Here is a 27423-nt window from a genome sequence, read left to right on the forward strand (position 1 = left end):
GGGGGCTGGAGGGAAGGGGTTCACAACTAACTTCCAGAATCCCTCTTCGGACACCTCCTCGCCCGCTCTATCTTGGCCCCTCCCAGCCTCGTCCCCAACCCTCGCCTGAGGACTGGTCCCTCCCGGACTGGGTCCCCGCCCGGGGCGGGCGCTAGGACCCGGCGGGGTGGGGCGGGGCGGGGCTCGGAGCTCAGTCAGCGGTCCCTCCGCAGCCTGAAAAACACTGAGCCGGGCGAGCGGCGCCCGGAGCCCGCACCCCGGCGCCCGGAGCCCCGAGCCCGGCCCGGCCCGTGGGAGCCAGCGCGGGAGGCGGGAGCCGCTCGGGGCGGGGCCGGGGGGCGCGCGGGGCGGGGCCGGCGGCGGGACCCGCGGCTCCTCCCCCGAGCCCCCGCGCGGCCCCGGTCGCCCGGGCAGCGGCGGCGGCTGTGCGGGCACCCGGCCCGGCGGGCCCCGGCCGAGCGGCGGGCACAGGTGAGCGGCCGGTCCACGGCGCCCCTGCCCGCCCCGCGCGCTTCCCGCGCTGGCGCCGCCGGGGAGTTAGTTGAGGCGGTCCAGCCAGCGCGGCGCGGACCCCGCCGGACCCCCGCCCCCTGGGGCCCAGCCTCCCCGGTCCCACGGGCCCCGCGCCCCATCCGCAGCCCTCGCTCCGGCCGCAGGAGGGCTGGGGTCGATCCTTAGGGGGTGGACCCCGTGACTGCCCTGTGCCTGTCCGTCCTCACCAGGGGGCCAGCCCCCTCTATTTCCAACTCTCCACCTGCCCCGGACCCGGGACGCTCCCACCCGCGCCCCCAACGCACTGACTCCAGTCCCCAAACCGGTCTTGCAGGTCCCAGGAAGGTGGCGTCAGCATCTGCAGCCGCGTCGACGTTGTCGGAGCCGCCGCGGAGGACCCAGGAGAGCCGGACTGGGACCAGGGCCCTGGGCCTCCCCATGGAGAAGTCGGCTGCCTCAACAGAGCCCCAAGGGCCTCGGCCAGTGCTGGGCCGCGACAGCGTCCAGGTGCCCGACGACCAGGACTTCCGCAGCTTCCGGTCAGAGTGTGAGGCCGAAGCGGGCTGGAACCTGACCTATAGCAAGGCTGGGGTGTCTGTGTGGGTGCAGGCTGTGGAGATGGATCGGGCCCTGCACAAGATCAAGGTAGGGTTGCCCTGCCCCACGTGCAGCCTCCACTGCGCCCTTGCTGCCTCTGACAAGGAGTTTCCTGGTCCTCCCGCAGGGCCACAGACACCTGGTTGGGCGCCTCGGAGAAAGTCTCCTGCCAGGAACCAGGAGGCACAGTTTGCTGGGCAAACCCCCATCACAGAGATGGGCCAACTGAGGCCTGGAGAGGGGGTGTGACTTCCTTTGGCTCACCGGGCCAGAACCCAGGCTTCTGCATGCCTCTGCCTGCTCCAGGAAGGTGGGCTGCTGCCAGGCGAGTCTGGGAGAGTGGTCTTCCTCAGGGACCGCTCTGCCCGGAAGCCTTCACCTGGTCCCTGACTTGAGTCATCCCAGGTGGGAGACTGAGCCCATCTCTCCCTGATTCCTGGTCCTCTCAGCCTGAGCTGGGTCTCCTTTCCCTCTCTCTGCACCCTTGGGTGCCAGGGACCTGATTCCTTCCTGCCTGATGTCCTGCTTTTCCGCCTTCCCTCACTGGCTGCTCCGTGAGTCTCCTGCAGGGACTCAGGGTTGTCCCTGGCAGATCCTGAAGGCATAGCTGGGATGTCCCTGCCTCACAGGGCCAGGCAGGGGGAGGAGGGGGCCAGTGGTGCAGGGCAGATGCAGGCAATCTGCCCCCTCACAGCCGTCAGCCCCCTCCTCACAGCCCCGTGATTTTTCTCTCTCTGCCACCACAGGGCAGGCGTGGGGTTTGGGACCCCAGGAGCCCACCTCCCTTGGGGGACTGGCTGGGGCAGAGGCTGATGATTGACTCTGGTCTAGAGGCCTCAGTAGCTGCCCCGATACATGTGGCATTGCTGTGAGGGCCACATTTCGTTGAGGGCAGTTTTCCCTTCAGGGGTCCTGGCGGTGGCTGTGTCCTTCACCTTCCTTCCGTTTCCCTTGCCTTCCCCTTTCTGCTTTCCTTCTGGAACTCTGAACTCACACTTAGAGGAGTGTATTGCTTTTGCAAGTGGGGGCAGGGCCCTGGACCCGGGCGTTCCTGCCCTCCCCCCATCCCAGCCCCTCCTGCCTGGACCTGCTCTCTGACGTGGCTCGGGCATCTTGGCCTCACACCTGGGCCGGAAATGCCTGACCTTCCCTCTCTGACCCTGTGCCTTTCTGCCTCCCTTTATCGTAGTCTTTTACAGTTTTGTCCATCTGTCCCCACGTGGCCTTCTGGCTGGCCCTTTCTGCCTTCCCTTCTCCCCTCTGTGAGTCTCCATCTGCACCCTGGCCATCTGACTGTCTCTTTCTCGCTGAGTTTCCATGTGTGCCTCCCCGTCTGGGACTCTCTGCCCAGGCCTGAGGACCCTGGGCTGGGGGCTTCAGGGGGGCCTGACCTGTGTCTGAGCCAGAGGAGCAAGGAAGGGGAGAGCGGCTGGTATGTCCCAGCTTGGTGCCCTCTGAGGGCAGGGGCAGTTCCTGTCCCTCTTTGCATCCCCAGCATGCAACACAGACAGAGCAGGGATGTTGGCTGAGTGAAGGAGGGAAGGAAGGAACAAATTGAGTGAAAGGTGAACAAAGTTGTTGTGAGAGCAAGGTTGTCTTCCTGACTGTGACCTGGGAAAAGCTGAAGGCTGGCACTGCGCAGTGGGCTGGGAAAGTGTAGTTTCCAGAAGGGAGGGAAGGAGAAGGTCCTAACTGAGTCCATACTCCCACCCTCTGTGTCAACAGGGCGGAGCTGCCTCCTGCATCTGGCTTGGTTAATGAATAAACCCAGCCCCGTCCAGGACTGGAGTTGGCGGGTTTTGGTCCATACTGCCACAGCAGACCCCTTGTGGTCGGATCAGACCTGTCAGGTGGCTTTCCTTGCCAGTGGAGGAGACTTGGAAAAACCAGGGTGTTGTGGGCTACTGGTCAGGGCATACATCTTCCCTGGCAGCCAGGACCCCCACCCTCCTTCCCTCTCAGACTGAGCAGAGGTTGAAGGTGCCAAAGGGCCCTTCGAAATCTGTGTTTCATCCTCCCCCCTCACTGGGGTGCAAGTATGGACACTGAGGTCCAGAGAGGGCCAGTGGTCAGCCCAGGGTCACACAGCCAAGTTCCAGCAGACCCAGGCTTGGAACCCAGATCTCCAGTCTCCCAGCCTAGACCTCTCTGTTCTGCTCCCCACAGTGGAGGGAGGGTAGGGGACAGGAAGTGAGCAGAGCTGGGGCCTAGGTTGGAGGCTGGGTTCTTGGTTATGGGCATCCTGAGCTCCCTGATCCTCTCAGCACAGCCAGGTGGGACTCTGGGAGGTGGGCAGAGGTCTCTGAGCTCCCGATCCCCAAGATTCCAGGAATCCTATTTTGATAAGAGCCCCTGCTCTGAGCCAAGCGTTCCTCTCTATCATTTAATTTACCCTCAGGCCCGTCCTGGGAAGTGGTAGACTTGTCTCCATGCTTCAAAGAACCTGAGGCTGAGAGAGGTGATGTCACTTGCCTGAGGTCACACAGAAGCTGAGGCAGGAGTGGAACCAGGCCAGCCTGGCTCCAGAGCCCCTGCCCTCTCCGCTTGGGTTCACATCTTAGTCAACATTATGGCGTTTGACCCCATCAATAACTCTCTGAAGGACACACTGTTCTCATCATCCCATTCTTCTTTGATAAATGCAAAAGCTGAGACCCAGAAAGGGGAGTGGCTTGCCAAGGTCACACAGCAGGTCTGAAGCCAAAGTCCCCAGAGATGGTTGGGTCACTTCAGGAGGCCTCAGACACAGGTGTTTGTTGAGCTTCTGTCCCCTCCCCACATCCTGCCCCAGCCTGTTCTGGGTCTGCCCCCTGAGCTGGGCAAGCCAGTTGTCCTCTGGACATGGCCTGTGCTCGTGATCCTAGCAGAGGGGTGGCATTCCACCTGTCTGTCTACCTGATTGGTTTCCTTTGCCTCATCTCTCTTCTCCAGACTAATCTTCTCCCTGCTGTTGTATCTGGAGGTCCCTGGAAGCCTCTGTGGCTCTGGACCCAGCATTTGGAGCCAGGACAAAGGGAAGGGGCTGTGGGAGACCACCTCTGCCCTTTCCCTCTCTCCTGGCCTCCAGCCTGGCCTGCCCCCAGGCCTGCACTATGCTCTGGGCACTGGAAAGGAGGCAGACACCACCTCCTGAGAGCTTGGGTCTTGACCCATAAGCAGACGTACTGAATATGGATCCTGGGTCCAAGGTAGAGGGCAGCTTAGAACCTGAACCCCGGTCTCAATGCCCAGGCCAGGCTTCCCCAGGGTCCTTGGAGTGGTATGAGAAATGGAAAACCAGGGGATCTGTCAGTCATTCAAGCAGAGCCGGCTGGGGAAGAGGCTGGGTTCCAGGCCTGGCTGTGGTATCCTTTTGCTGTATGTGTGACTGTGGGCGCAACCCTGCCCCTCTCTGGGCTGTTTCTCTGTCGGTGCCGTGGGGCTCTCCTGGCTCCAAGAGCCTCTAAACTCGATGCCTGTGCTGGGGCTGACGGAAGAGGGATGAGGAATGGGGGACAGAAAGCAGGAGATGACATGGCCTGCCCAGCTCTGCCCTGGATGCTCACATGCTCAGGTTCTCCAGTGTGGCTGCATGCCCAGCCATGGCAGAGGCAGAGGAGGAGACCTGGCCCCTGTCCTCAGAGGTTTCCAGACACTGGTGGAGAGAAGACTGACAATTCCAGGTGACCCCCTGCTGAGGCAGATGTTCACAGGTCGACCACAGAGGCAGGAGAGGGCCAAGTAGGCAGGGGCCTCGAGGGGCTCTGCGGCTAAAGCAGGAGTGTGAGGTCTCTTGGGCGAGTGTCGCTGAGAACCTGCGGTTCCTCTTGCCACAGGAAACTGGGCAGTAGGGACCTGTCTCCTCTGACTTCCTGTCCTAGGGCTCCTCCCCTTCCCCTTTGGGGAAAGCTCTTGTGGCCCCTCCCTGGCCTGTGTCACTGTCCACCTACTCCCACACCACAGGCCCCTTGGTTTCCAAGCTCTTAAGCCAGTGCTCAGGCCTGTCCCCAGTCAGTGCCTCATTCTCTCTCCTGTCAAATTCGGGATCATCTCAGGAGTCTCCAAGGGCCCCTCTTACTCTTCACAGTCCCTAGGACTCAAAAGGGTCATGGGGAAGGTGGGGACAGAGCCAGGGCCATGTGTTTTCTTTATGTCTTCCCACTGTCTTCGCCACTGTCCTGTGCTGTAGGTCTTATTAACCCCATCAAACAGATCCGGAAACTAAGGCACAGAGCAGGAGTTCACTTGTGCAAAGCCAAACAGCTAGAAGGTGGCTGAAGCAGGATCGGAACCCAGGTCCTTGGGACTCCAAGGCTTATATCTCTCTACTCCCTTGGGCCTGCTTATTAGCACCCTTGGGCTCTTCTGTCTCCAGGACCCTGTGGCTCACAACTTAGCCCTCTCTTCTGCTTTGGGTCTCCCTGTGCTGTGTCATTGTGGGAGGGCACCCTGGAGGGGACCTGGCTGGCCAAGAGCCCAGTCTTCTTATCTGTGGTGGCAGGGGCAGAAGTTTAGCTCGTTTCTGGGCCTTGGACTTGGTGAGTTCAGGTTCAGGCTGGGCCTCTGCCACCTGTGGGGCTCAGTTTCCCCATCTCTACAGGAAGTTGCTGGGCAGGTGGTTTGTAGAGGCCGTCCTGGCCTTAGGCCGTGGTAGGGGGGTCTGCACTGCTGGACACACAGTAAGGACAGGGAGCTAAGGCCTTGTCAGTCTGTGCCATCAGAGGTCCCTCGATGGGGCTCCTGACTCCAGGGTTAGGCCCTGAGGACCCTTGTCCTGGCAGGCTCTAGCGCTTGGCCTGGGGGCAGCTGGAGGAAGTAGCTCAAGAACTATCCTTAGGGAACAGGCTCCCAGAGAGCATGGCCCCAGGTAGTCAGCCTCCAGACCTTCAGGTGGGGGAGCTCAGAGAAGGGAAAGGTCAGAGGTCGCTGGAGGCTTTAGGGAAGTCTTCCTGGAGGAGGTGCCTGGGTTGGCCTGTGGCTGTAGGGGAGAGAGCACAGGGTCCAGAGTCCTGGCCTTGTGGCCTCGGGCAGGCTGCTGTCCCCGCCTAGGCTCTAGATTCCTTCTCTGTCAAATGTGGGTAGCAGGGGTGCCCTGCCTGTCTTCGGGGACTTCATGCATTCATTTGCTCCTTCAGTGAACACTCACTGATAACCTCTGTGCCTGGCCTGTGCTGGACACTGGGGACAGAGTGGGGAATCCAACCTGAACTCTGCCCTCAAGGAGCTCCCAGTTGGGTGCTGGGACAGACACTTGTCACAGGAGCTCTGGATACCCAGAGGGGGCCTCTGAACCAGACGTGGGGGCTTGGGAAGTCTTTACAGAAGAGGAATGCTGAGGTGATCCCTTTGGAATTGGCTGGAGAATGCAGAGTATCAGTTTGATAGCATCGGGAGCATTCCAGAGGACGGCCATGCAAAGGCCCGGAGGGGGGAAACAGGGCAGTGGTTAGGAGAGCTGTGGACAGTTCAGTGTAGGACGTGGAACGCAGGGGGCTGGAGGTGACTAGAGAGCTGGGCCAAGGCCCTAGGACATGGGTCCTGGAGGTCCTGGGGTGCCAGGGGCAGGTTTTAGACAAGGCAAGTGTAGGATGCTGCCGTATTTATTTGTCTGGACAGAGGACCGAGGGCTGCACTAAAGCAGGGGCTGTGGGGAGTGGAGCAGGGGATCACATGCAGAGAGATTTAGGAGGGATAATGGCAGGGACATGGCGCTTACAGAGTAACTCTTTGCAGTGGGCAAACTGTGAAGTGTTGTGCAGGCCAGGAAGTAAGGTGGTATGGATGTGCAGCCCCCTGACGGCCAGGAACCCCTGGGGCTAGAAGAACCCCCCCCCCCCCCCCCCCCCCCCCCCCCCGCTGGCTCCGTGCCTCCACGCCCAGCTCCCCAGGCTCTGGCTTTTAAACTTTAACGAGCCCCAGCTCAGTTTCCAGCCGAGAGTCTTTAAAGTTTCAGGAGATGAGAGAAACGAGGGAGTCCTGGAGACAGATGGGTTTTCTTTCTTCCGCTGCATCTCCACGCCTGGCCGGCCGGCTGGAGCCAGAGCCATGGGCGCAGTGACCCCAGAGGCCTGACACTTTTGAGGGATCTGGGACCTCGGCCAGGCTGCTTCAGTCTGTTCCTGAGGGGCCAGTGGGCTCAGGCCTGGGGGCCAGGTTGCCACCAAGATAGATGGGGCTGGAAATCCTAGTCCAGCCCTGCCGCCTTACCTTTGCCCCTGACCTGGGCAGGTGAGCATGCTCCAGCAACACGTGGGAGGAAAGCTGCTCAGACCAGGTGTGAGGCTGGAGGTGTCTCTGTTCCTCCCCATGCCTCACTTTATCCCCTCTGGCATGCTTGGGCTGGCCTCGATGCTCTGGGGCCCCTGGAGCCTCAGAAACACCGACAGTGGAAGAAAGTAGCAGGCCCAGAACTTAGTGGTGGGTCCCATGCCAAAAAACGGCTCCTCTTACCTGTCATTAAAGAGAGCCTGAGGCAGGTGGCATAGAGCAGCTGGGCCTTGTTCTCTGGGGCTTTAGCATAACAATTGCTTCCCTGCCTCTCAGCCTGGCTCCCTAGGGCAGCTACTTGCTACCTCTGATGTCTCTCTAGAATCCTTCTGTCTTGGAGCAGGTGAACAAGGCCTGCACGTGTACACCCGCCCCCCCCCCGCCCCCCTTCCCTCCCCCCACCTTGGGAAGTGGGGGTAAGTACTGATTTTGGTTTCTCCTGTGGTGCCTGGGCCATTTCATCTCATCCTTTGGGTTTCATGCCCAAAGCTGCATCTACCCCTGGTTCCCTGAGATCCCCTCTACCATCTCCTGGACCACCCCTCTCTGTCTTTGGACCCTTCCAGATTGCCTGGCACCTGGTACTGGACCAGGGAGGTGGTAAGTCTTAAGGCAGAGGCCTGACAACCAGAGAGGATGGAGTTCCCTTGTGTGTCTCCAACATTTGTTCAGTCAACACGTATTTATTGAGCACATATTATATGCCAAGAATATCCAGGAATTTAGTGGCAAACCAGGCAGATCAGGCCCTGCTGTCACGAGTTTACATCCTGAGAGAGAAAGCCAAGCAAAATAGAAGCAAACAAGTAACTAAATAAGATACCAGATGGTGGTTGTGTGTTATGAGAAAGGATGATGTGATGGGGGTTGTCCGGCCTCCTGTGTGTGGGCCTTCTGCGTGTGGAGCTGGATTGTAGGTGACTGTGTGTGTGATATGGTCTTTACTTGGGTAGACTGTGAGCCCCTCAGGGGCAGGACTGGGTTCCCCCGAAACTGTCCAAGTGACAGCCCCGGGCAGGCACCTGACAAGGGTCATTAAATCCTATGGATTGGGTATGTATGCTAGTACACGCCCAAGGTTGTGTGTCTGTGCCTCTGCGTGTGAGACTGTGTGTGTTTCTGTGTCTGGCATTACTGTGTGTGTGAGTCACGCCCCCTCACTGCAGCAGAGTTGTCTCTGATCCAATTATGTCTCCTCAGCTGTCTCCCTGCACCTCCCACCCCCTGCTCAGCTCTGGCTTTGCCTCGGGTTTTCCCCTCTCTGCCTCCATCCAGCCTCCTGTCTCTGCCTCTGGGCCTCTCTCTGGGTCTCAGAGTCTCCCCTCAGGGTGTATTTTCATCCCTGTCTCCGATAGTAACTGCCTCTGCCTTCATGTCTCTACTTGTCCCCTTTCCTCTGTTTTTTTGTTTTTCCTGTCCCAGTTATTTGTTCAACAAACCTCTCCTCCTGCCTCTCACCCACTCTGCCAGCCACTGTGCTGGTGCTAGGGAACTGGAGATGGATCAGACCCAGCCCTGCTCTCAAGGCCTAGTAGGGAGACCGATGGAGACGGTGACAGCCCTTCTTGAGAACACAGGCGAGGGAGGCCAGCGGCTGAGAGCATAGTGGGGGCAGTGGTGTCTGGGTGGGACCTGGGGGACCCAGCAGGAGGCAGGTGGCATGCTGAGAAGATCTTGGTGAGTATCTCAGTGAGGTAGGCTCATGGGGCAGGGGTACTGGCTGAGGGTGAGAAGGAACGGAGGCAGAGCCAGAGTGAGGAGGACGTTGGAGGCAGAGAGACAGCAGAGGGTTTCAAGCTGGGCAGTGCCATCATCATCTCTGGGTTTTAGGAAGCTCCCTGGCTGCAGGGGACAGATTGGCCTGGGAGCCAGGGGACCAGAGACAAGGATCCACTTGCAGTGGTCCAAACAAGGATGATGAGGCCTGCTTGGGGGTGGTGAAGAGGAGCTGTTGGGAAGGTCATGGCTGACCAGAATCCCAGGGATGAGTGAGAGATGAGTCTACAACTTTGCCCAGATTCTAGGCACCGGAGGGGAGCGGAGGGGAGTGGGCATTGGTGGTGCATAATACAACAGTGGTAGACGTGGTGAGTGTTGTGCCTGTGGGCTGTCCAGGGGGTGATGCCTGGGAGGCTGTTGACACACTCTGGAGCTTACTAGAGAGCTTTGGGGGCATCAGGCCACTGGCAGTCCCTGAAGCCATGGGAAGTGTTTATCCAATTTGTCTTTGTCTTGATGTCTGTGTGTCAGCCCTGGCCCCAGTCTTGTCTCATTGGTCTCCCACCACCCCTCCCTTTTCTTCCAGGCCTACCCACTCTCTGCCCTCTGCTCTCCCTCCTCTGTCTGGCTCCCCACTTCCCCCAGGGCTGGAGCAGAGTGGCGGAGGTCCAGACCAGGAGGTCAGCTTCTGAGATGTCAGAGCAGGATGTTCCCTACTGCTGCAGAGCTGGGGCCTGCCACTCTGGAGCCTGGGGCGTGGGAATGGGGGTCCAGGGAGCCTGCTGGAGACTGGGGGAAGGGAAGGGGGAAGGAGACAGAGCAGAGATGAGTCACTCAGCCCTGGATGGAGAGCAGCCGAGGGGCCTCGCTTGGTCTGCCTGAGCAGACTCAGGGAGCTCTCTGGGGGAGGTGTGACAGCACCTCCACTCTCCGCCACAGTCTCGGGGGGCCCCACTTTTGGAGAGAAGATGGGTTGGGGGTATCTGGTGCCAGAGCCCCTTCCCTTCAGAAGAGAGGGCCACAGGGCTTATTTAGTCATTTTATAGGTGGGAATCCTGAGTCCGAAAGGAGAGGAAGGAAACGCTGCTTTGGGCCCACACCACACCACTTGTGCTTTCTGTGTCCTTCCAGCTCCCCTCACTCCAGACAGAGCCAGCTCCAACAGCCCCAGTCCCTAGCATCGACCCCCGCCCCGCCAAGGACAGTCTTTACCTGGCCAGGCACTGGCCCACCTGGGATTCACTGGGCCCTTCACAGAGCAGAGCCTAGTGCTTAGGGAATGGCCTCAGGGGTGGCCTTTGGGTCACTGGGTTCCAGGCTGGTTCCTCACTTCACTTTTCTAAGCCACCATTTACAAATGGGCATAATCTTCCCTCCCACGTAATTGAGAGGATGGAATTTGCGAGGCCCCTAGCACAGAGCCTGGCATGGAGCTGGCACACCATTCACATTTGCTGAATGGATGAATGAATGAACAGTCTGAGGCACCCAAGGGGCAGCTCCATTTCCTCCCGCCTCCATCCTTATTCACTCAGATTACCTTGTGGAACTGCCCTCACTGTTCCTCAGCCAGTCCTGGCCGTTTCCAGGCCCCAGGCTCATGCCAGCATCTCTGCCAGGAGCTTCTTCCTCCTTACATCTGCTCCGCATCTGGGTGCCATCTGCTCTTCTGTTCATCCCTTAGGACTCCACTTAGGTGCCCCTCCCTGTACCTACATCCCCGACTTCCCTCTGTCCCTGCCCTGACTCCCCAGGGTTGTCAAGCTTGTGCTCCAGCCCAAGGGTGGAAGGGCCCTGAGTCCCCTCTGGCTCCACTCCCAACATGGCCACACCACGTGGAGCATTTCCAAGGTAACAGCATCAGCATGGCAGCCTCAGGCTCCATCTCAGCTGAGTCTAGGCTTCCGGGTTCAGGGAATGAGGACCTCGGGATTCAGGCAACACTCTAAACTTAGGGGAAAAATGTGTGGTTTCTATATCTTGCATAAAGTGTATTGTACCAATAGTAACGAGAATCCAAAAGAAAAATAAATCACCCAGAGCCTCAATTCCAGAGTAAAACTTATCCTTGGTTCCTTCCAGCTCTCATCCAAGGATGTAGATAATCTATACATGGTTTAGACCACGGCACAGGGACAAGTTTGTATCCTCTTTTGTTCATTTCACATTGCACCTGTAGAAGTCTCTCGTATTGCTATAGGATTATTAGTTCACAAACATTTCCAGCAGCTACTCCCTGCCAGCCTGTTCTGGGTTCTTAGGGCTCAGAGGCAGCTCAGCCCCTGCACCTGCTCTGGAGGAGCCCGGAGTCCTCAGTAGCTGGGCAATAATCATCCAGGTGATGTGTCATTCTTAACCCAGCCAGGCCCTGCTGTTGGTGGTGTTCCAGATTGTTCTCCAATTGTTGTTATGTGCCATCAGGTCAGCTCTGACTCCTGGTGACCCTATGAACAAATGATGTCCACAGTGTCCTGTCCTCAACAGCCTTACTAGCTTCTGTAGATTCATGCCTATGGCTTCCTTTGTGGAGTCAGTCCATCTCCTATTTGGTCTTGCTATTTTCTGCCTGCCTTCTAGTTTTTCCAACATTATCATCTTTTCCAAAGAAGCCTGCCTTCTCTTGATGGGTCCAAAGTAGGACGGCCTCAGTTTTATCATTTTTGCCTCCAGCGATAGTTCAGGCTTAATTTGCTCTAAGACCCGCTTGTTCATCTTTCTGGCCGTCCAGGGTATTCGTAGAGCTCTCCTGCAACACCGTATTTCAAATGAATCATTTTTTCCCTGTCAGCCTTCTTCACTGTCCAGATTTCATACCTGTACATATAACTGGGAATATGAGGATGTGGGGAATCTTGGCCTTAGTCTCTAGGGACCCTTCCTTCCACTTGATGATCTTTCCTAATTCTTTCATTGCTGCCCTTGCGAGTCTCCGTCTCCTCTTGATTTCTTGGCTGCAGTCTCCATTCAAAGCGATGGCTGACCCAAGGTAACCAAGATCTTTCACAATTTCGGTGCCTTCACTGTCTACATTAAAGTTGTGTAGTTCTTCTGTAGTCATGACTTTTGTCTTGTATATGTGCAAATGCAGTCCTGCTTTGGCACTTTCTTCTTTCACTTTCGTCAGAAATTGTTTCAAGTCATTGCTGCTTTCTGCCAGTAAGATAGTGTCATCTGCATATCTTAGATTGTTGATGTTTCTTCCACCAATTTTCACTTCTCTTTCATCTGAGTCTAGCTCAGCTTTTTGTATGGTATGTTCTGTGTACAGATTAAACCGATAGGGAGATAAAATGCACCCTTGTCTGACATCTTTGCCTATAGGAGACCATTCTGCTTCTCTGTATTCTGTCCTGACAGTGGCTTCTTGTCACAGTACAGGTTACGCATCAGGACAATCAAGAGCTGAGGCTCACCCATTTATTCCAGAGCAGCCCATAGTTTTTCATGATCCATGCAGTCAAAGGCTTCACTGTAGTCTATAAAACATAGACTGCCCTTCTTCTGAAAGTTTTTGGCGCACTCCAGTAAACAACAAATAAATAATCTCAATTAGATCTCATGTGCCTCTCTCTTTTCGAAGTCCAGCTTGGACCTCAGGTGTTGCTTGCTCCATATGAGGTAAGCATATAAGGTAAGGTATAAGCACCTTGAGCATCACTTGACTTGCCTGGGAGATTAGAGCAACGGTCCTGTAGTCACGGCACTCCTTGGCATCTCCTTTCTTGGGGATTGAGTGTATATTGAGCATTTCCAGTCTGTAGATCACTGTTTTGTTTGCCATATTTGTTGGTGTATTCTTGTTAGGATTTTGACAGATTCAGTCTCTGTGGCTTGAAATAATTCTATCGTTCCCCTGCCCACCCTGTTGACTTATTTCTTCCCAGTACTTTCAGGGCAGCTTCCAAGACTTCACTTTCTAGAATTATGGGTTCTTCCTCATAGGAATCTGCTTCAAAGAAGTCTGTCATCCTTTTATCTTTTCTGCGTGGATCTCCAGTGGACTGTCTCCACTTTCCTCTACTTGCCCTTGATCAGATAATGTGCCTTCCTGTTGGTTGTCCTGCATTCCTAGTCTAGGTTTAAATTTCCCTTTGGTTTTTTGAATCCTCTGGAAGAGACCTCTTGTTCTTCCTTGTTTTTGTTGTCTTCCATCTCTTCGCATTGGCCATCAGAGTGGTTCTCTTTATCTCTAAGTGATAGTCAAAGCTGCATTCAGAATTCAAACCCTACTTTTGTCACCTTTTACTTTTGCTTCTCGCCTGTCCTTAACAAGTTATAATTTTCCCCTGTCATCCATCTCGAGTGTTCTTTTTACTTCAGGCATTGTCTTCTCACGTTTTTCCTTAATAATATTTCTGGTTTCAGTCCAGAGTTCTTCTGATTTTGGGTCAACGAAGTCTAACAATGCAAATCTGTTTGTTACGTGGACTTGGAATTTGTTGGGAATGTTGTTTACGTTATATTCGGCTCTACGATTCTTGTAGTGCTCTTCCTGAGCTCCACTCTGATATTTGATATGAACAGTTCGTAATCAGGACCACAATCTGCTCCTGGTCTTGTTTTGGCAGAGAGAATACAGCTTCTCCACCTCCTGCTTCCAGTTACGTAGTCTATTTGATTTCTCTGTTGGCCGTCTGGTGATGTCCATGTCTACAGTCTTCTCTTCAGTTGCTTGAAGCATGGATTGCGATGGGCAGATCGTTGGCTTCGCAGAAATCCCTGAGCTGGTCTCCTGCTTCATTTCTGACCCCTAGTCCAAATTTTCCAACCACGTTTGATTTTGCTTTATTTTCTACTTGTGCGTTCCAGTCACCTGTAATCATCAGCATGTCTTGTTTTGGTGTATGATCAATTTCTTCTTGGATACTTGCGTAAAAACTTTCAATTTCATCTTCTTCAGCATCTGTAGTTAGAGCATAGACTCGGATGATGGTTGTGTTAATAGGTTTTCCTAGAAGTCTGGTTGATATTATCCGTCAGCCCTTGCATTACAGCCCCTAACTGCCTGGGCCACATCTTGCCTCAGTATTAGAGCCACTCCATTTCCAATATATTGTTCTCAAATATATGTTACTAATTACAAATACAATAATATAGTCATGAATATTGTAACAGAACTTTTTCCTCACTTTTTTAAAATTTATTTTTTCCTCCTTCTTCTTCCCAAAGCCCCCCAGTACATAGTCGTATATTCCAGATGTAGATCCTTCTGGTGGTGCAGTGTGGATGCTGCCTCAGTGTGGCTTGATGAGCAGTGCCATGTCTGCACCAAGGATCCAAACTGGTGAAACCCTGGACCACTGAAGCAGAGCGCGCAAACCTGACCGCTCTGCCACGGGGCCGGCCCCAAAAGATACATTTTTATGATTTTGAAAATATTTGCTAAATTGCTTTTCAGAATCGTGGAACCAATTTTTAGTAACAGTTTTACCATATCCTCACAAACAGTGGGTACTTTATATATTTTCACTAATTTACTAAGTATAAATTGGTACCTTAGTACAATTTTAATTTACTTTTAACTATTAGAACTATTAAAGATCTTGAAGCAAGTCCTGGAATCTCCCCAAACCTGCCTCTGACACCCCTTACCCCTCGACTCCATTTTAGAAGAGGATGATGGCAGAAGTAGTAATCAGCCTCAAGTGCCATAGAGATTTTTACAAGAGTCCAGGAGGTTTTCACAATGACTCTTCCTTCTGAATTCCACAGAAGCACTGAGGGCCACCGGCCATGCCCCAGCACTCTCAAAGTCAGAGAAGCTCACACAGACACAGCCTCTTTGTTGACTCACCTTCCATCCTGCCGTTCAGGCAACACTTCTTTATGGAACTGTGCCAGGCCCGGGGGATGCCAAGACAACGAAGGGGCCACAGCGCTGCTGGCACATCAGTGCGTTGCAGCGTGTGCTGATGGAGGGAGGCACTGAGGGTAGAGGAGTAGGTCCCCAGCGCAACCTGAAGAATTTAGGGACTGGGTGGGCTGCCTGGACAGGGGAGAGCCAGGCTGAAGTCTGAAGACAAAACAGGAAAGGAGCCAGCGAGGGGACGTCCTGGGAAACCATTCTAGGCAGACCTCGGGGAGGAATGCCTCAACCACTCACGGCAGGACCGATTGGACCTCCCTCCACAGCCCCACCCCCCCATGCTTCCCCGACCCCTTGTGTCAGTGCCCTTGAGCTGCTCTTGAGATTTGGGGGGGGTGCAAGAGGAAGGTCTTAGAGGTCTCCATTCTAGGGGCCCTAAAAACCAGAAGCAAGGGCAAGTGCTCTATCAGCTTGGCCTGATGGTGGCCCTTGGGGCCTCTGGGAGGGGCAGAGTGGGGGGCTCTGGAGCCAGCAGGCTGTGAGCGGACCCCAGGAAGAGACTGGGAGCAGACAGGGCAGAGGGGCTTCTAGAGCCGGGCCTCTCATCTGCTGTGTGCCCCTAGGCCCATCTCTGCTCTCGGCACCTGGTCTGCCAAGGGGAGGGCAGTCCCTGGCTATGGACTGTGAGAGTAGAGCAGGCGGATTTGTCAGGGCCCTGGGGTAGGAGGGCCACCCACCCGCTCCCTGTCCATCCACCCTGTGGAGGGACGTGGGGCATTTCTGTCTTTTTAAGCTTTGTTTCTCGTCCCTGTACATCCTTCCCTTTGGGGATTAGCAGGAAGGGGCTCCGCTGGGCGGGGCCTGAGGAGTCAGGGAAAGCTGTGGGGCCTGGGGCTGGAGGAGGGGCAGCAGAGGCTTTGTGTACAGGTCTCATTAAATCCTCACGGCTCCACTCAGAGGGAGGGTTATCTCTGACAGATGAGAATCCTGGGACTCAGAGCTGATGTCCTTTGCTCAAGCGAAGGCCACACAGGCGGGACATGGCGGGGCAGAGGCCTGTCTGACCCAGAACACTGTGTAAACCGTGAGTCTGTGGGGCCTGGCTGGGTCTGGTGGGGCCATGCCACGGCCGAAAGGTTCTCCGAGGGGGCTTCCAGGTGCAGAGCTCCAGGGCTGGGTCTTGGAAAAGCGTGGCCCTGTCTTTGAGCCCAAGGAAGTCTGAGGATCAAGTTAGGAAATTGGTCAAGAGGAAGAATCTCTGAGCTCTGCCTCCCTGGCCAGCAAGCCCTCTGAATCCAATGAGCGCTGCCTAACAGCATCAGTTAGCTACCGGCAGCCTCCACTTCCCGGAGTGTTTGTTTTAGCTGGACCAGTCCTGCCCCTTGATGAAGGCAGCACAAAGTCCTGACACTTTGGGGTCAGGTTCACCCAGGCTCTGGTTCTCTGCTTCTCTATTGTTAGCCATGTGGCCTTGGTCAGTCATTGTAACTCTCTGGCCCTCAGTTTCTGCATCTGTAAAATGGGGATGATGATACCCATTGGGGTGGTGGGAGGGTAATAGACGATGTCTGCACAGGATGCAGCTTGGCGCCCTTGACAACTGGCAGAGGCGGTTTGACCTAAATTTCAGCCCCTGTGGGGTCCACGGTCCAGGTGCTGCTGTCTCCTTTGTGGGATGATGAATTAGTGATTTGGTGCACAGGGTAACGGTTATTGAGGCTGTGGCTGTAGTTCAGGGCTGGGATTGATTTGATGCTTAGTGCCCCACCCCCAGTCAGGAATGTGGCCTCTGATTTGAATACAGTTCTGTTGGGAAAGGGTGATTTGCCTAACAGTTATTCCTTTAAAATACTGTCTGCTAAAATGCAACCTGGTGAGCAGTCAGCACAGCCCGTGGGATGTCTCAGAGCCCAGATGAACCACTTACCCTTTTCTGGGCCTCAGTTTTCCCAGTGGTAACCTGAAGAGTGGTGAGTGGTGGCGGAAGAGATCATTGCCTAGGTCCCTTGGACTTTGGGACGATCTGTGTGCCCCACATATCCCACGGGCAAGGATATTGGAGACCTGCTGTGGGAGGTCTTGGGGTGAGGGCCAGACTGGGTCCACCCATCTGTCAGTTTGCTTATTACTGCCCTGGCCTTTGGCCCTCAAGGCCACACCACAGCCCCATGGAGGGGACCTGACTTCTTTTCCCCTGTCTCAGGTCGACTCTCTCCCTGGGTTCCCCCCACCACTTCCCTCCTCCTGTGGAGATTCCTCCTTCTCTAACGCTGAGCATTGGGAAGGCCTCCCAAAGGAGACTAGGACAAGGCTGGAGAGAGGGAACAGGGAGAGTGAGACATAGCTGGGCACTGGACCCTGCTCTCTCCTTATAAGGCTCCAGGCCTTTGCACTCGCCAGTCCCTCTGCCTGAAATGCCCCCCCCCCCCCCCCCCCCCCCGTTTAGCTCCTTCTGCTTTTAGGCTCCATTGCCTTCTGTTCCCACAGTTCCCACAGACTCCAACCTGAGAATGCCTCTTCCCTCAGGGCCCGCATCTGGGGGCCGTGCAGGTCCCAGGGCTTCTGGGCAATCCCAGTGCTCCACCTCATGGGGTTTGGAGAGAGCAGGTGCAAGGGGACACAGCCTGTAGTTTCTCTGGTGTCACTCGCTCCCTCTGGGCCTCAGTTTTCTCAGCTGTAAAATGGCTGCATTTCAGACTTCCTGCTGTAACCAGGCTTCAAGGGCTTTGCAGCCGAGCATGGCTCCTTGGCGGAGCAACAGCTGCACACCCCCACCTGCCACCCACCTTCAGTTCTGGTTTGCAAGGGGAGCTCCCAGGTGTCCAGCCCAAGTGACTGACTAGGCCCGGGGCCTAATGGCTGTGGGTTCTGGTAACCTGCCCACCCACCAGCTGTTCTCCGATGACTCACCCCTACCCTCACTGGTCCCTCCTGAAGCCTCTTAGAATTACACCTTGCTGGTGTAGCAGCTGGCTGAAGCTGTGGGCAGGAACAATGCCGATGTAATTTACCCCTCTTGGCGCTGTGGCGCTGCCTCCTGGGGGCTCTGGAAAGAGCTGGGCCAGAAGCCAGGCCCATCGCCAAGGGACCGGGATGCCCGAGGACAAGGATGCTCTCCATTCTAGCCACCGGCCTGCCTCAGTTTCCTTGCCTGCAACACCACCGCTGCAGCCAGGGTCCTCGCCTTCCCAGTGCCCTCCTCCCAACAGGGCCCTGCTGCTGGCCTTCCTCCCCAAGAGTCTGCCATGAGCCGGGGAAATGATGTTTCCCTCTTAATCTTAAAGATAAAATGTTATGCAGAGTTTGCAGTTAACTGGTGCCTGTCTGTCTTGTGGCTCTGCGTGCTCCGCCCACCCACTGCCAGCTGTCTCAGAGCGAGGCCTTTGGCTCTGAAGCCCCACAGCAGCCCTGATCCAGGAGTCCCAAGGGAGAACAGGCAGTGTCTGGCAGGGTGGGCCCCTTCTCAGTGTGCACCCAGCCATGGGTGCCAGTGGGCCCTGGGGGCAGTGAGCCTGGCCCTGAGGGAGGAGGCATTCTCAGGTGGGATTCCAACCTACAGAGCATGTTTTTGTTGTCCCTGCCCCTCTCTACACTCACTGTCCAGGGTGACACGTGTGAGGACTTGCACAGCCAAACCTGTTTCCAAACTTGGATTTAGAGAAGTTCTGGTTTCCTCAGAAGCCACACTTGAGTGCTCCTTGATGGTTAGGGGTGCAGGAAGATCCGGTTTTGAATCCCTGCTCTGCTGCTTGCTTGCTCTCTGATTTGGGCAGGTTGCTTAATCCTCTGGGCCACAGCCTTCTATTCTGCGCCCAGGAAGGATTCCAGCTCGTACGTTTGGGGTGAAGAGTGTGTGTGTTGAATGTCTGGTGCAGCCCCAAGACCTCCACATGGCTGCTCACTAGAAGGTTGTCTGGATGCTCATGGTGGTCCCAGATCTGGTCTCTACCGTCTTCTCCAACCCCTTTCTCACCATCACATCCCTCCCATCACTTTGTCTAATCACTCATTCATTCATTCACTCACTCATGTTTTATTAGTCTTCTTTAGTCTAATATAGTTCCTGAGTCTTTCTTTGACTTTCATAACCTTGACACTTAGAGGCCAGTTATTTTCTCCCTCATGTTGGGTTTGTCTGATTTTCCTTGTGATTAGATTTTGGTTATGCATCTTTGCAGAAATATCACATAGGTGGTGCCTGTATTCTTTTCACTGAGTCCTGTCAGACGGCACCCGGTTGTCACTTGTCCCATTACTACTGATGTTCACTTTGATCTCTTGATTAAGGTGGTGTCTGCCAGGCTTCTCCACCATGAAATTACCCATTTGCCCTTTGTAATTAATGAGTCTTTGATGGGAAGCTACTTTGAAACTAAATAAATACCCTATTCATCATCAAATGTTCAATTTATTTATTCATACCTGTATATACATCAGTTTCCTATTTTATTCAGTGGAATATAATCTGTTACTATCATTATTTATTTTAATACACAGGTCGTCCCAGCTTTAGCTTGTAGGGTGGCCAACTGTCCTGGTTTGCCTGGGATTCTTAATGCTAAAACTGGGAAAGCCCCAGCAAACCCTGACGAGTTGGTCACGAAACCAGCGGGAGCCCTTCAGGCTGGCTCCTGTGTCTGCTGAGAAAGGTCCCTGCCATTCTGTGAGTGCTTCCTTGCTTTCTGGCACAATAAGATGTTCCAGGTTCATCCCGTACTAACTGTGACCGAGCGCTGGGCCCATGTATTTCTCCAAGAACCCCTGGAACCAGGACCTTTTGAGTTAGGCTACACCACATGGTGGATGCAGGCCCTGGAGCAGATGGACTCGTCGACTTCCCTGCTGGCCACACTCTCGTCTGCCTCCACGCCTGAGCCCTGGCTGTTCTCTCTGTTCTCACCTTCCAGGCTGAGCTTCTCTGTGAAGCCTGACCCCCCACCCTCCCCACAGAGCTGACCTCCTCCTCTCTGCCCCCTGGGCAGTTTTGGGCACCTGTCCACTTCTAAGTTGGTCTCCTCCCTCGACTGGAAGCCTCAAGGACAGGCCTCAGATTCATCTCTGACTTTTCCCTGCTCCCCACAGGGCTGGAACTGGGGGCTGTTCATTTAAAGATGGATCTAGTCATAGCCCTCATGGAGCAGAAAAGCAAACAGAGGGCAGAGAGGGAGGGTGACTTGTTCAGGGTCACACAGTGAGTCTTTGCAGGCTGGAGTCTGTCCTTGAACTTCAGTTTTCTTAATTCTAAAATGGGGCTAATACCTCAGAACATTGCAGTAAGAATAAAATGCTGTAATATACAGTATAATGTGTGTGTAATGGTTTAGTACCTGGCCTGTGCAGAGTGCATCTCTCAGTATCTCTGGGGGACCTTATTATTTAAATTTTTTCATTATTGCAGAGGATGTACTATACACTTTAGAAAATTTGAAATCCAGACAGCAAAAAGAAAATAAAACCATCATATTTTTATCATTTAGAGATCGCCACTGTTAACACCTTAGCAAATGTACTTCCTGAGCTTTTTCTGTGCATAAATTTCCCCCTACAAATGAGATTATACCGTGCATTCCATTTCGTTGTCTGCTTTTGTTCAGGCGGCAATCTCCGCCATTCTGTTTCAGTAAGTTTTCACCATATCTAATACTCAGGCCATATTCACATTTCCCCAGTTGTCCCAAATACGTCCTTGATCGCTGTGGTGTCCAAGCCAGGACGCAACCCGGGGCCACACTTCGTATCTGGTTGTTGTATCCTATAAGTCTCTTAGTCCAGCCAGGTCCCTTCTTTATGACATGGACCTGTAGGAGAGACTGGACCAGTAGCCTTGCAGAATGGCTCACCACCCGACTTCGTCTGGTTGTGTTCTCGTGGCGACACTTAGCTTCTTCCTCTGTCCTCTGTGTCTTCTGTAAAGTGAAGTATGTCCAGGGCGCGATGAGTTCTCTGGTGCCTAGAATACTCGATAGGTGGTGATGTGTCCTTCCTTCCATCCGTGGTGCCAAGCCCTAACCCAGGATTGTGCGAATGTAAGGGGCCGCCTCCCTCGTGGCTGCCTGTACCCCCTGCTAGTAGAAAGGAATGGGTGTGGTTCCCTTGGCACCATCTGAACACCCAGTTCTGGAGACCTTTTTAAGATTTTATTTTTTTCCTTTTTCTCCCCAAAGCCCCCTTTACATCGTTGTATATTCTTCGTTGTGGGTCCTTCTAGTTGTGGCATGTGGGACGCTGCCTCAGCGTGGTATGATGAGCAGTGCCATGTCCGCGCCCAGGATTCGAACCAACGAAACACTGGGCCACCTGCAGCGGAGCGCGCAAACTTAACCACTCGGCCACGGGGCCAGTCCCTGGAGACCTTTTTATACGACACAAGAAAACTTGTCCATTTGCCGAGGGGAACTTGATCCGGAGGTTTGGGCTCTCAGGTGAAAAAAATCACAGAACAAGGACATGGACTGAGTTTCGTCTTGCTGAGTGCAAACCTAGTGAAACCTGGTTCTGTTTTTACTTGCTTTCCAGACATGTGATCTGGGTTAAATCCCAGCTCTGCTACTTACCAGCTCGGTGACCTTGGGCAAGTTACTTAACCTCTCTGAGTCTCAAGCTCCTCCTTGGATTTCTTGTTTGGCAAAGTTGTTGTGAGGGTTAAATAAAAAAGGGAATCCTTGGCTGTTTTCTCCCCTAGGCGGAAAGCTCTTGGAGGGCAAGGCTAATAAAGAGTAAGAAATCCAAAGATATTTGTTGAAGGAAACAAAAAAGGAGGACAAGTGGTATGGCCGGGTGATAAGTACCATGGAGGAAAGAAAGAAACCCATTTAGGCATTGGTTTGCTCACTCACACTTTCATTTCATTTAACATGTGCTCATTCCAGGCTTGGGTCTCCACCCATGAGGACCTCGCAGGGGTCTGGGAGGGCACAGATAGAGAGACTTGGGTATGGAGCTCAGGAGGTCTGGCTGAGTAACTCAGGAAGGCTTCCTGAAGGAGCCTGGGACTACTGGGAAGGTCTGGTGGGGGCCGAGATGGGGAGATGGGCTCTGGATACAGGGGCTGTCTGTCTCCTGGCACAGGGGGCTTCTGGGAGGGCTGGACAGGGCTCGTGGCAAGAAGTGAGCCCGTGCTGACTTCAGAGGCCACTGTTCCTCCCTGTCCTCCTTCTCCTCCTCTCCCCTTTGCTTGTCCGCCCTCTGGTCCCTTGCCATGGCTCTGAGCCCTATGTGACGCTGACAACCCATGTGTCTGTCTGCAGTGCCGGATGGAGTGCCGCGATGTGCCAGCTGAGACACTCTATGACGTCCTACACGACATCGAATACCGAAAGAAGTGGGACAGCAATGTCATTGAGACTTTTGACATCGCCCGCTTGACAGTCAACGCCGACGTGGGCTATTACTCTTGTGAGCAGGCACAGGCCCTCTAGTCCCAGCGCCCTCTGCCTCCGTCCAGGCCTCCAGCCCAGCCTGTTCCTCCTGCCTTCCCTTTTTGTGGGCACTCCCATGGCCGGGCTGTTCAGAGACCTGAGTGCAGAGATGTAGGGCCGTCCTCCCTGACAGCCCTGTCCACTCCCAGACCCTCACACACACATATGCATGTTCACCTACACACATTCCACACAAATACTTCATACATAGTCATGGATGCAACCCACAGCCACATGCTCTCAGTCACACATTTTCATGTACACACTATTGTTCTCCCATATACTCACATTCACGTATACAAACAAGCCAGGCCACAAGGTAAGGCTGTGTGAGGCTGTGAGGAGCAGGGATAGCCAGAGACAGGAGGGGAGGGGTCCTGCTCTGTCTCTTTCCTAATTCCAGCTCCGGGACTATGGTCTGGTAGGTTGGGGGGTACCTGTTTGGATCGGGGGGAGCCGTCCGTTAACTAGGCATCCCTGTGTCTCTGGCCTCTGCCACGCCCTCCCTTGCAGGCAGGCAGGCCAGTGGTCTGGCTGAACTGTCCCTTGCCCTCCACAGGGAGGTGTCCAAAGCCCCTGAAGAACCGTGACGTCATCACCCTCCGCTCCTGGCTCCCCATGGGCACTGATTACATCATTATGAACTACTCAGTCAAGCATCCCGTGAGTTGACCTGCCTTCCCTGATGAGTGGGCAGGGGAAGGTGCCAAGTAGGGATGGGCTGGCAGGGCTAGCTGAGGGAGAGGGCTGTAGCTGCCACCATGACTTCTCTGTGACTTCAGGCCAGGCACAAAGCCCTCTGGCCCTCAGTGTCATTCCTGTAGAAAGAGAACAGTGGCTCCTTTCTCCCTGCTGGGACTCTCAAGCAGATGAGAAGAGGGCAGTGTGGGCCATCACTGGGGGCAAGTGGTTGGTTGGTTGGTTGGGCTCTGGGGCAGGCTGGCTGGGAAAGAGGGGAGCAAGAGGTGAGAGGGAGGGTCCCCAGGCCCTCCATGAGGTTGGGCTGCCTTGATCTCCATGGCAGGGAAGACAGGTAGGTACCGCTAGCCTGGGCGAGGAGGACTGTGTGTATGTGTGAGTGCCCATGTGTGTGCTCTTGACCCCTGACGCCAGCCTGGTGTATTTCTGGAGGGGAACAGGGAAAACTTAAGAGGGGCAGGGATCACTTCGTCTGACTCCTCCTCTTCTCCTCACCCCAGCATCAGGCCTGGCCTGGAGTGGACGCCAGCAAATGTGAACTGTGTGTGTGTATGTCCTCACAAAGACACCTCCTTTGCCCCCGCCCTGAGTCTCACCTCCCTGTGCCTTCCATTCCCAGAAATACCCACCTCGGAAAGACTTGGTCCGAGCTGTGTCCATCCAGACGGGCTACCTCATCCAGAGCACGGGGCCCAAGAGCTGCGTCATCACCTACCTGGCCCAGGTGGACCCCAAAGGTGAGGGCTTGGCCCTGGCAGCCTATCATGGGATCCTTCCCTCTAGCACAGGGGATGGGATCTACTAGGGAGCTAGAAGGACCTCTGTTAGGAACTGTTTTGTATTTCGGGGACATCTCCATCCAAAACATCATTTGAACTAAGGTTTGAGACTTTACAATGGTTTGAAAAGCAGGGGCTGAGGTGGTAGCCGCTGCTCCACAGCGAAGCTTGGAGCTCCTCCCTAGCCTTCCACACCCTTGTGCTCTGACTCGCTCCCGCTCACTGGCTGCTCCCACTCTGTCTGTCTTGCTGGCTCCCATCCTCTGTCCATCTTGGAGGCCTGCGTTTTCCAGGCTTCAGTCCTCTTTCCCTTGGGAGGGCTCGGCCACTCCCAAGGCTTCTGTGGCCAGCTGACCACATGTCTCTCTCTGCTGAGATCCAGATCCATGTGGCCTCCTGGACGTCTCCCTCAGGATGTCTTCTGGGACCTAGGACTCTCTGTGTCTAGTGCTCAGCTCACCATCTCCCCTCCTAACTTGCCTCTTCTCCTGCATCTCCACCCTCCAGTCACCCATGCCAAGAACCTGGGGGTGCTCTGGGGCTCCCTCTTCTCAGCTCTCAAATCCATTCACCAATTCTTATTGATGCTACCTCCCAAATAGCTCCCGAACCTCTTGTTTCTCTCCATACTCAGCCACCTTGTCTGTCCATACCAGCTACTAGAGGCATTTTTCTCATGACTCTCTTCTGCTTAAAATTCCTCTGTGACTCTCCATCGCCCTCAGAGTGAAGTCTGAGCCCCCTCCCCAGGTTTCCCAGTCCCTGTTCACACCTTACACGTTCCCACCTCCCTGTCTAGTCAGCCCTTTCCCTCAGCCTAGAAACCCCTCTCCTCGCTTACTCATCCCCAGGGCTGCTTCAGATGTCACCTCTTCTGTCCCTGATACCCAGAGGAGTCACTGGCTCCCTGTTCTGTGTACCCATCCCCCTCTAGCAGAGCCTTGGCACACTTTTGGGCCCCCTGATAGTGAGTTCCTCTCTGGGTCCCCAGGGCTGGCACAGGGTAGGTATCATTGAGTGAATGTGGAGCGAGTGAATGAATGAACGACTAGAGCATCCATTCAGGGGACTTGCCACAGGCCTTGTATAGATACCCTGAGAGCATCTTTGCCTGGGTATGCCCCAAGGCCCACCGAGGGCTCACTGGCTCAGGCTCCGGGCTCCCTAGCACCTCAGTGAGCGAGTGTGTTGGGTGTCAGAGGCAGAGCAGACACTTGGGAATGAGACAGGGTGGAGAGCAGGGCTGTGGACTCCAGGTCAGGCCAGGCTAGGGTGCTCAGCCAGGGGGCCTCTGTAGTCAGCCAGGCTTTCTGGGGCAGGGGGCTTGAAAAGACAGGCAGAGAAGGGGCTGAGCATCAGGGCCGTTCACGGTAGAGGGACTGGGTATGAGAAAGCATGCCAGAGTGAGTGGAGGGAAGGTGGCAGGTAGGAGCCTGGTGGGTCAAGATTTCAACCCACATGTCGCCTGTGGTTGCCTAGGACTTGTGGTTTTCTTCCATGCAGCCCTCTGGGCTCAGCAGGTCTGGGGGGGGGGGGCGGGGCACGGGACGGGATAGGGGAGGACACACGACAGAGTTGAGTCTGAGAACCTTGGTCTGAGGTAGAAAGAGGGAGTGAGGATGATGAAGTCTTATTGGACTTTTCTCACACCGCCCCCTCCCCATAGAGAAGAGGGTGGCCTCCCTGGAAGCTCAGGCTGGAGGGAGGGAGCTGGTATGTGTGTTGGGTGGGGGCTGGCTCCCTGAAGCTGCTCCTTCCCGTTTCCTTACTGCTCTTCCCTGCTTCACAGGCTCCTTACCCAAGTGGGTGGTGAACAAATCTTCTCAGTTCCTGGCTCCCAAGGTGAGTGGCCTTGGGATTTGGGGAGTATCGAGGCTGGGGAGAGGGTTCCAGGATGAGAGGGTGGAGTTAGGGATGGTGACTGGGAGCCAGGGGGCGGAGTCATAAAACTGGGGCTGGAGGCAGGATCCCGGGAGCTGGGGGCTGAGCTGCTGGCGGAGGGGACGTGGCAAAGACTTCGTCCCGCGCCCCGTTCACCCCTGACTCGGCTGTGCCTTGGGTCTGCAGGCCATGAAGAAAATGTACAAGGCGTGCGTCAAGTACCCTGAGTGGAAACAGAAGCATCAGCCGCACTTCAAGCCCTGGCTACACCCGGAGCAGAGCCCGTTGCCGAGCTTGGCGCTGTCGGAGCTGTCGGTACAGCATGCGGACTCGCTGGAGAACATCGATGAGAGCGCGGTGGCAGAGAGCCGCGAGGAGCGCTCCAGCGGTGCAGGCGGGGAGGGCAGCGACGATGACACCTCGCTCACCTGATCATGGCACCACCGCAGGGACCCGAGACAAGACGGGGCGGAGCCCGGGGGTGGCGGATCCTTCCGCGCTTTCTCCCCTCCCCTACCCCCTGCACCTCCTGGGGACGCTGGGCTTAGGCCCAGGCTGGTGCTGGGGCCCGGCTGGACACAGCCCCAATAAACGATCCCACAGCCTCAGCTGGCTCATCGCTGTGCCTGCTTCCCACCTGCCCTGGGCCTGACCTCTGCCCTTGGCCCCCTTATTCTACAGTTCTTTTTGTTAATTTTATTATTGATTGCCGGCCTTTGCTCCTTTGGGCATCCCCTCATTTCACCATGTGTAGCTGGAGGGGAGGGGTTGTCACCCCTCCTTCTGTCGATGGTGTGTTCCATTCTCCTTGTGTCTTCATTAGTTCGCTCTTCATCCATCTACCTGTCTTTCCTGTGCCTTCATTCTGCCATTCACCCCAGGCTATTTGGCTACCTCTCACTGCTCTAAGACAAGGAGTAGGTCTGGACAGAGGCCCCAGGTCAGGGGTCAGAGGGTAGAGTTCTACCATGTGACCTTCAGCCCAAGACCCCTTGGGTTAAACCTATGGACTGGGTGTCTGACACTCATCAATTGTCACAGACAGGCAGGGGAGAGAACACTAGGTCTCAGAGCACAAGGCTGTGGGTCCCAGAGCTGAGAGATAGAGGCAGCATGTTCTGGAGGAGGGAGGTTGGGGTTTGGGGTGAGGGTCATCAGATTTGGGACCAGGCCCTGTGATTCGAGCCTTCCCTTGGTCATTTGGAAGACCTCAGGCCTGTGTTAACTGAATGGGTGGGGCCCCCTCCCCTTGCCAGTGGTCAGATGCCAGTCCTGTGTTCACCTGGCTGCTTGAGGTCTAGAGGGACACCTGGGCCTCCCCTGTTCTCTGCGGCCTGCAGATGCCCTCTGCTGCCCCAGGGACACCTCTGTGCTCTGCCCTTCTCCAGTGTTTTTGTACCCCAATGAGTTTGGGGCTAGGAAATTCTCCCCAGGTCTGGCCCTGCCCTCCCCTTTGGGGCAACTCCAAGTAGATTGTGTCTTCCTGACGAGGCTAATTGGAGTTGCCCCTTTCCTAGAGGGACAGAGTGAAAGTCCAGTGTGGGGTAGGCGGGAGATTCTATAACTCACCTGTACTTGGGTTCCAATCCCAGGTTTACCCAATACTGGCTTTGTAACTCTGGGCAAGTCCTGGACTTCTTGGAACCTCATTTCCTAATTCATATCCTGAGGTGGTGATTTTTGCCTTTAAGCAGAGGTATGAGGATTGAGATAAAGGAGTAAGCTGCCCAGTACTGGGCCTAGCATGTAGTAGGTGCTCAAATTAATCCCAATCTCAGAGTAAGCC

General features: G+C 55.1%; 1 protein-coding gene across 1 annotated transcript; it reads left to right on the forward strand.

The window, feature by feature from the left end:
• Positions 1-254: 254 nt before the first annotated feature.
• On the forward strand, positions 255-26245 carry STARD10 (StAR related lipid transfer domain containing 10). Its single transcript, XM_044752350.2, has 7 exons — positions 255-471; positions 827-1137; positions 22108-22255; positions 22838-22941; positions 23597-23714; positions 25546-25598; positions 25824-26245. Exons 2-7 carry the CDS (start codon positions 931-933, stop codon positions 26067-26069), a joined length of 876 nt encoding a protein of 291 aa, XP_044608285.1. The 5' UTR covers positions 255-471; positions 827-930; the 3' UTR covers positions 26070-26245.
• The last annotated feature ends 1178 nt before the right edge of the window (positions 26246-27423 follow it).

Source organism: Equus asinus, chromosome 20, assembly GCF_041296235.1.
Source record: "Equus asinus isolate D_3611 breed Donkey chromosome 20, EquAss-T2T_v2, whole genome shotgun sequence".
Taxonomy (NCBI): Eukaryota; Metazoa; Chordata; class Mammalia; order Perissodactyla; family Equidae; genus Equus; species Equus asinus.

Coding starts and splice junctions, on each gene's coding strand:
- STARD10 (XM_044752350.2), top strand. CDS start 931: ATGGAGAAGTCGGCTGCCTCAACAGAGCCCCAAGGGCCTCGGCCAGTG. Junction 22,942..23,596: donor ACTACTCAGTCAAGCATCCC/GTGAGTTGACCT, acceptor TTCCATTCCCAG/AAATACCCACCTCGGAAAGA. Junction 25,599..25,823: donor CTCAGTTCCTGGCTCCCAAG/GTGAGTGGCCTT, acceptor TTGGGTCTGCAG/GCCATGAAGAAAATGTACAA.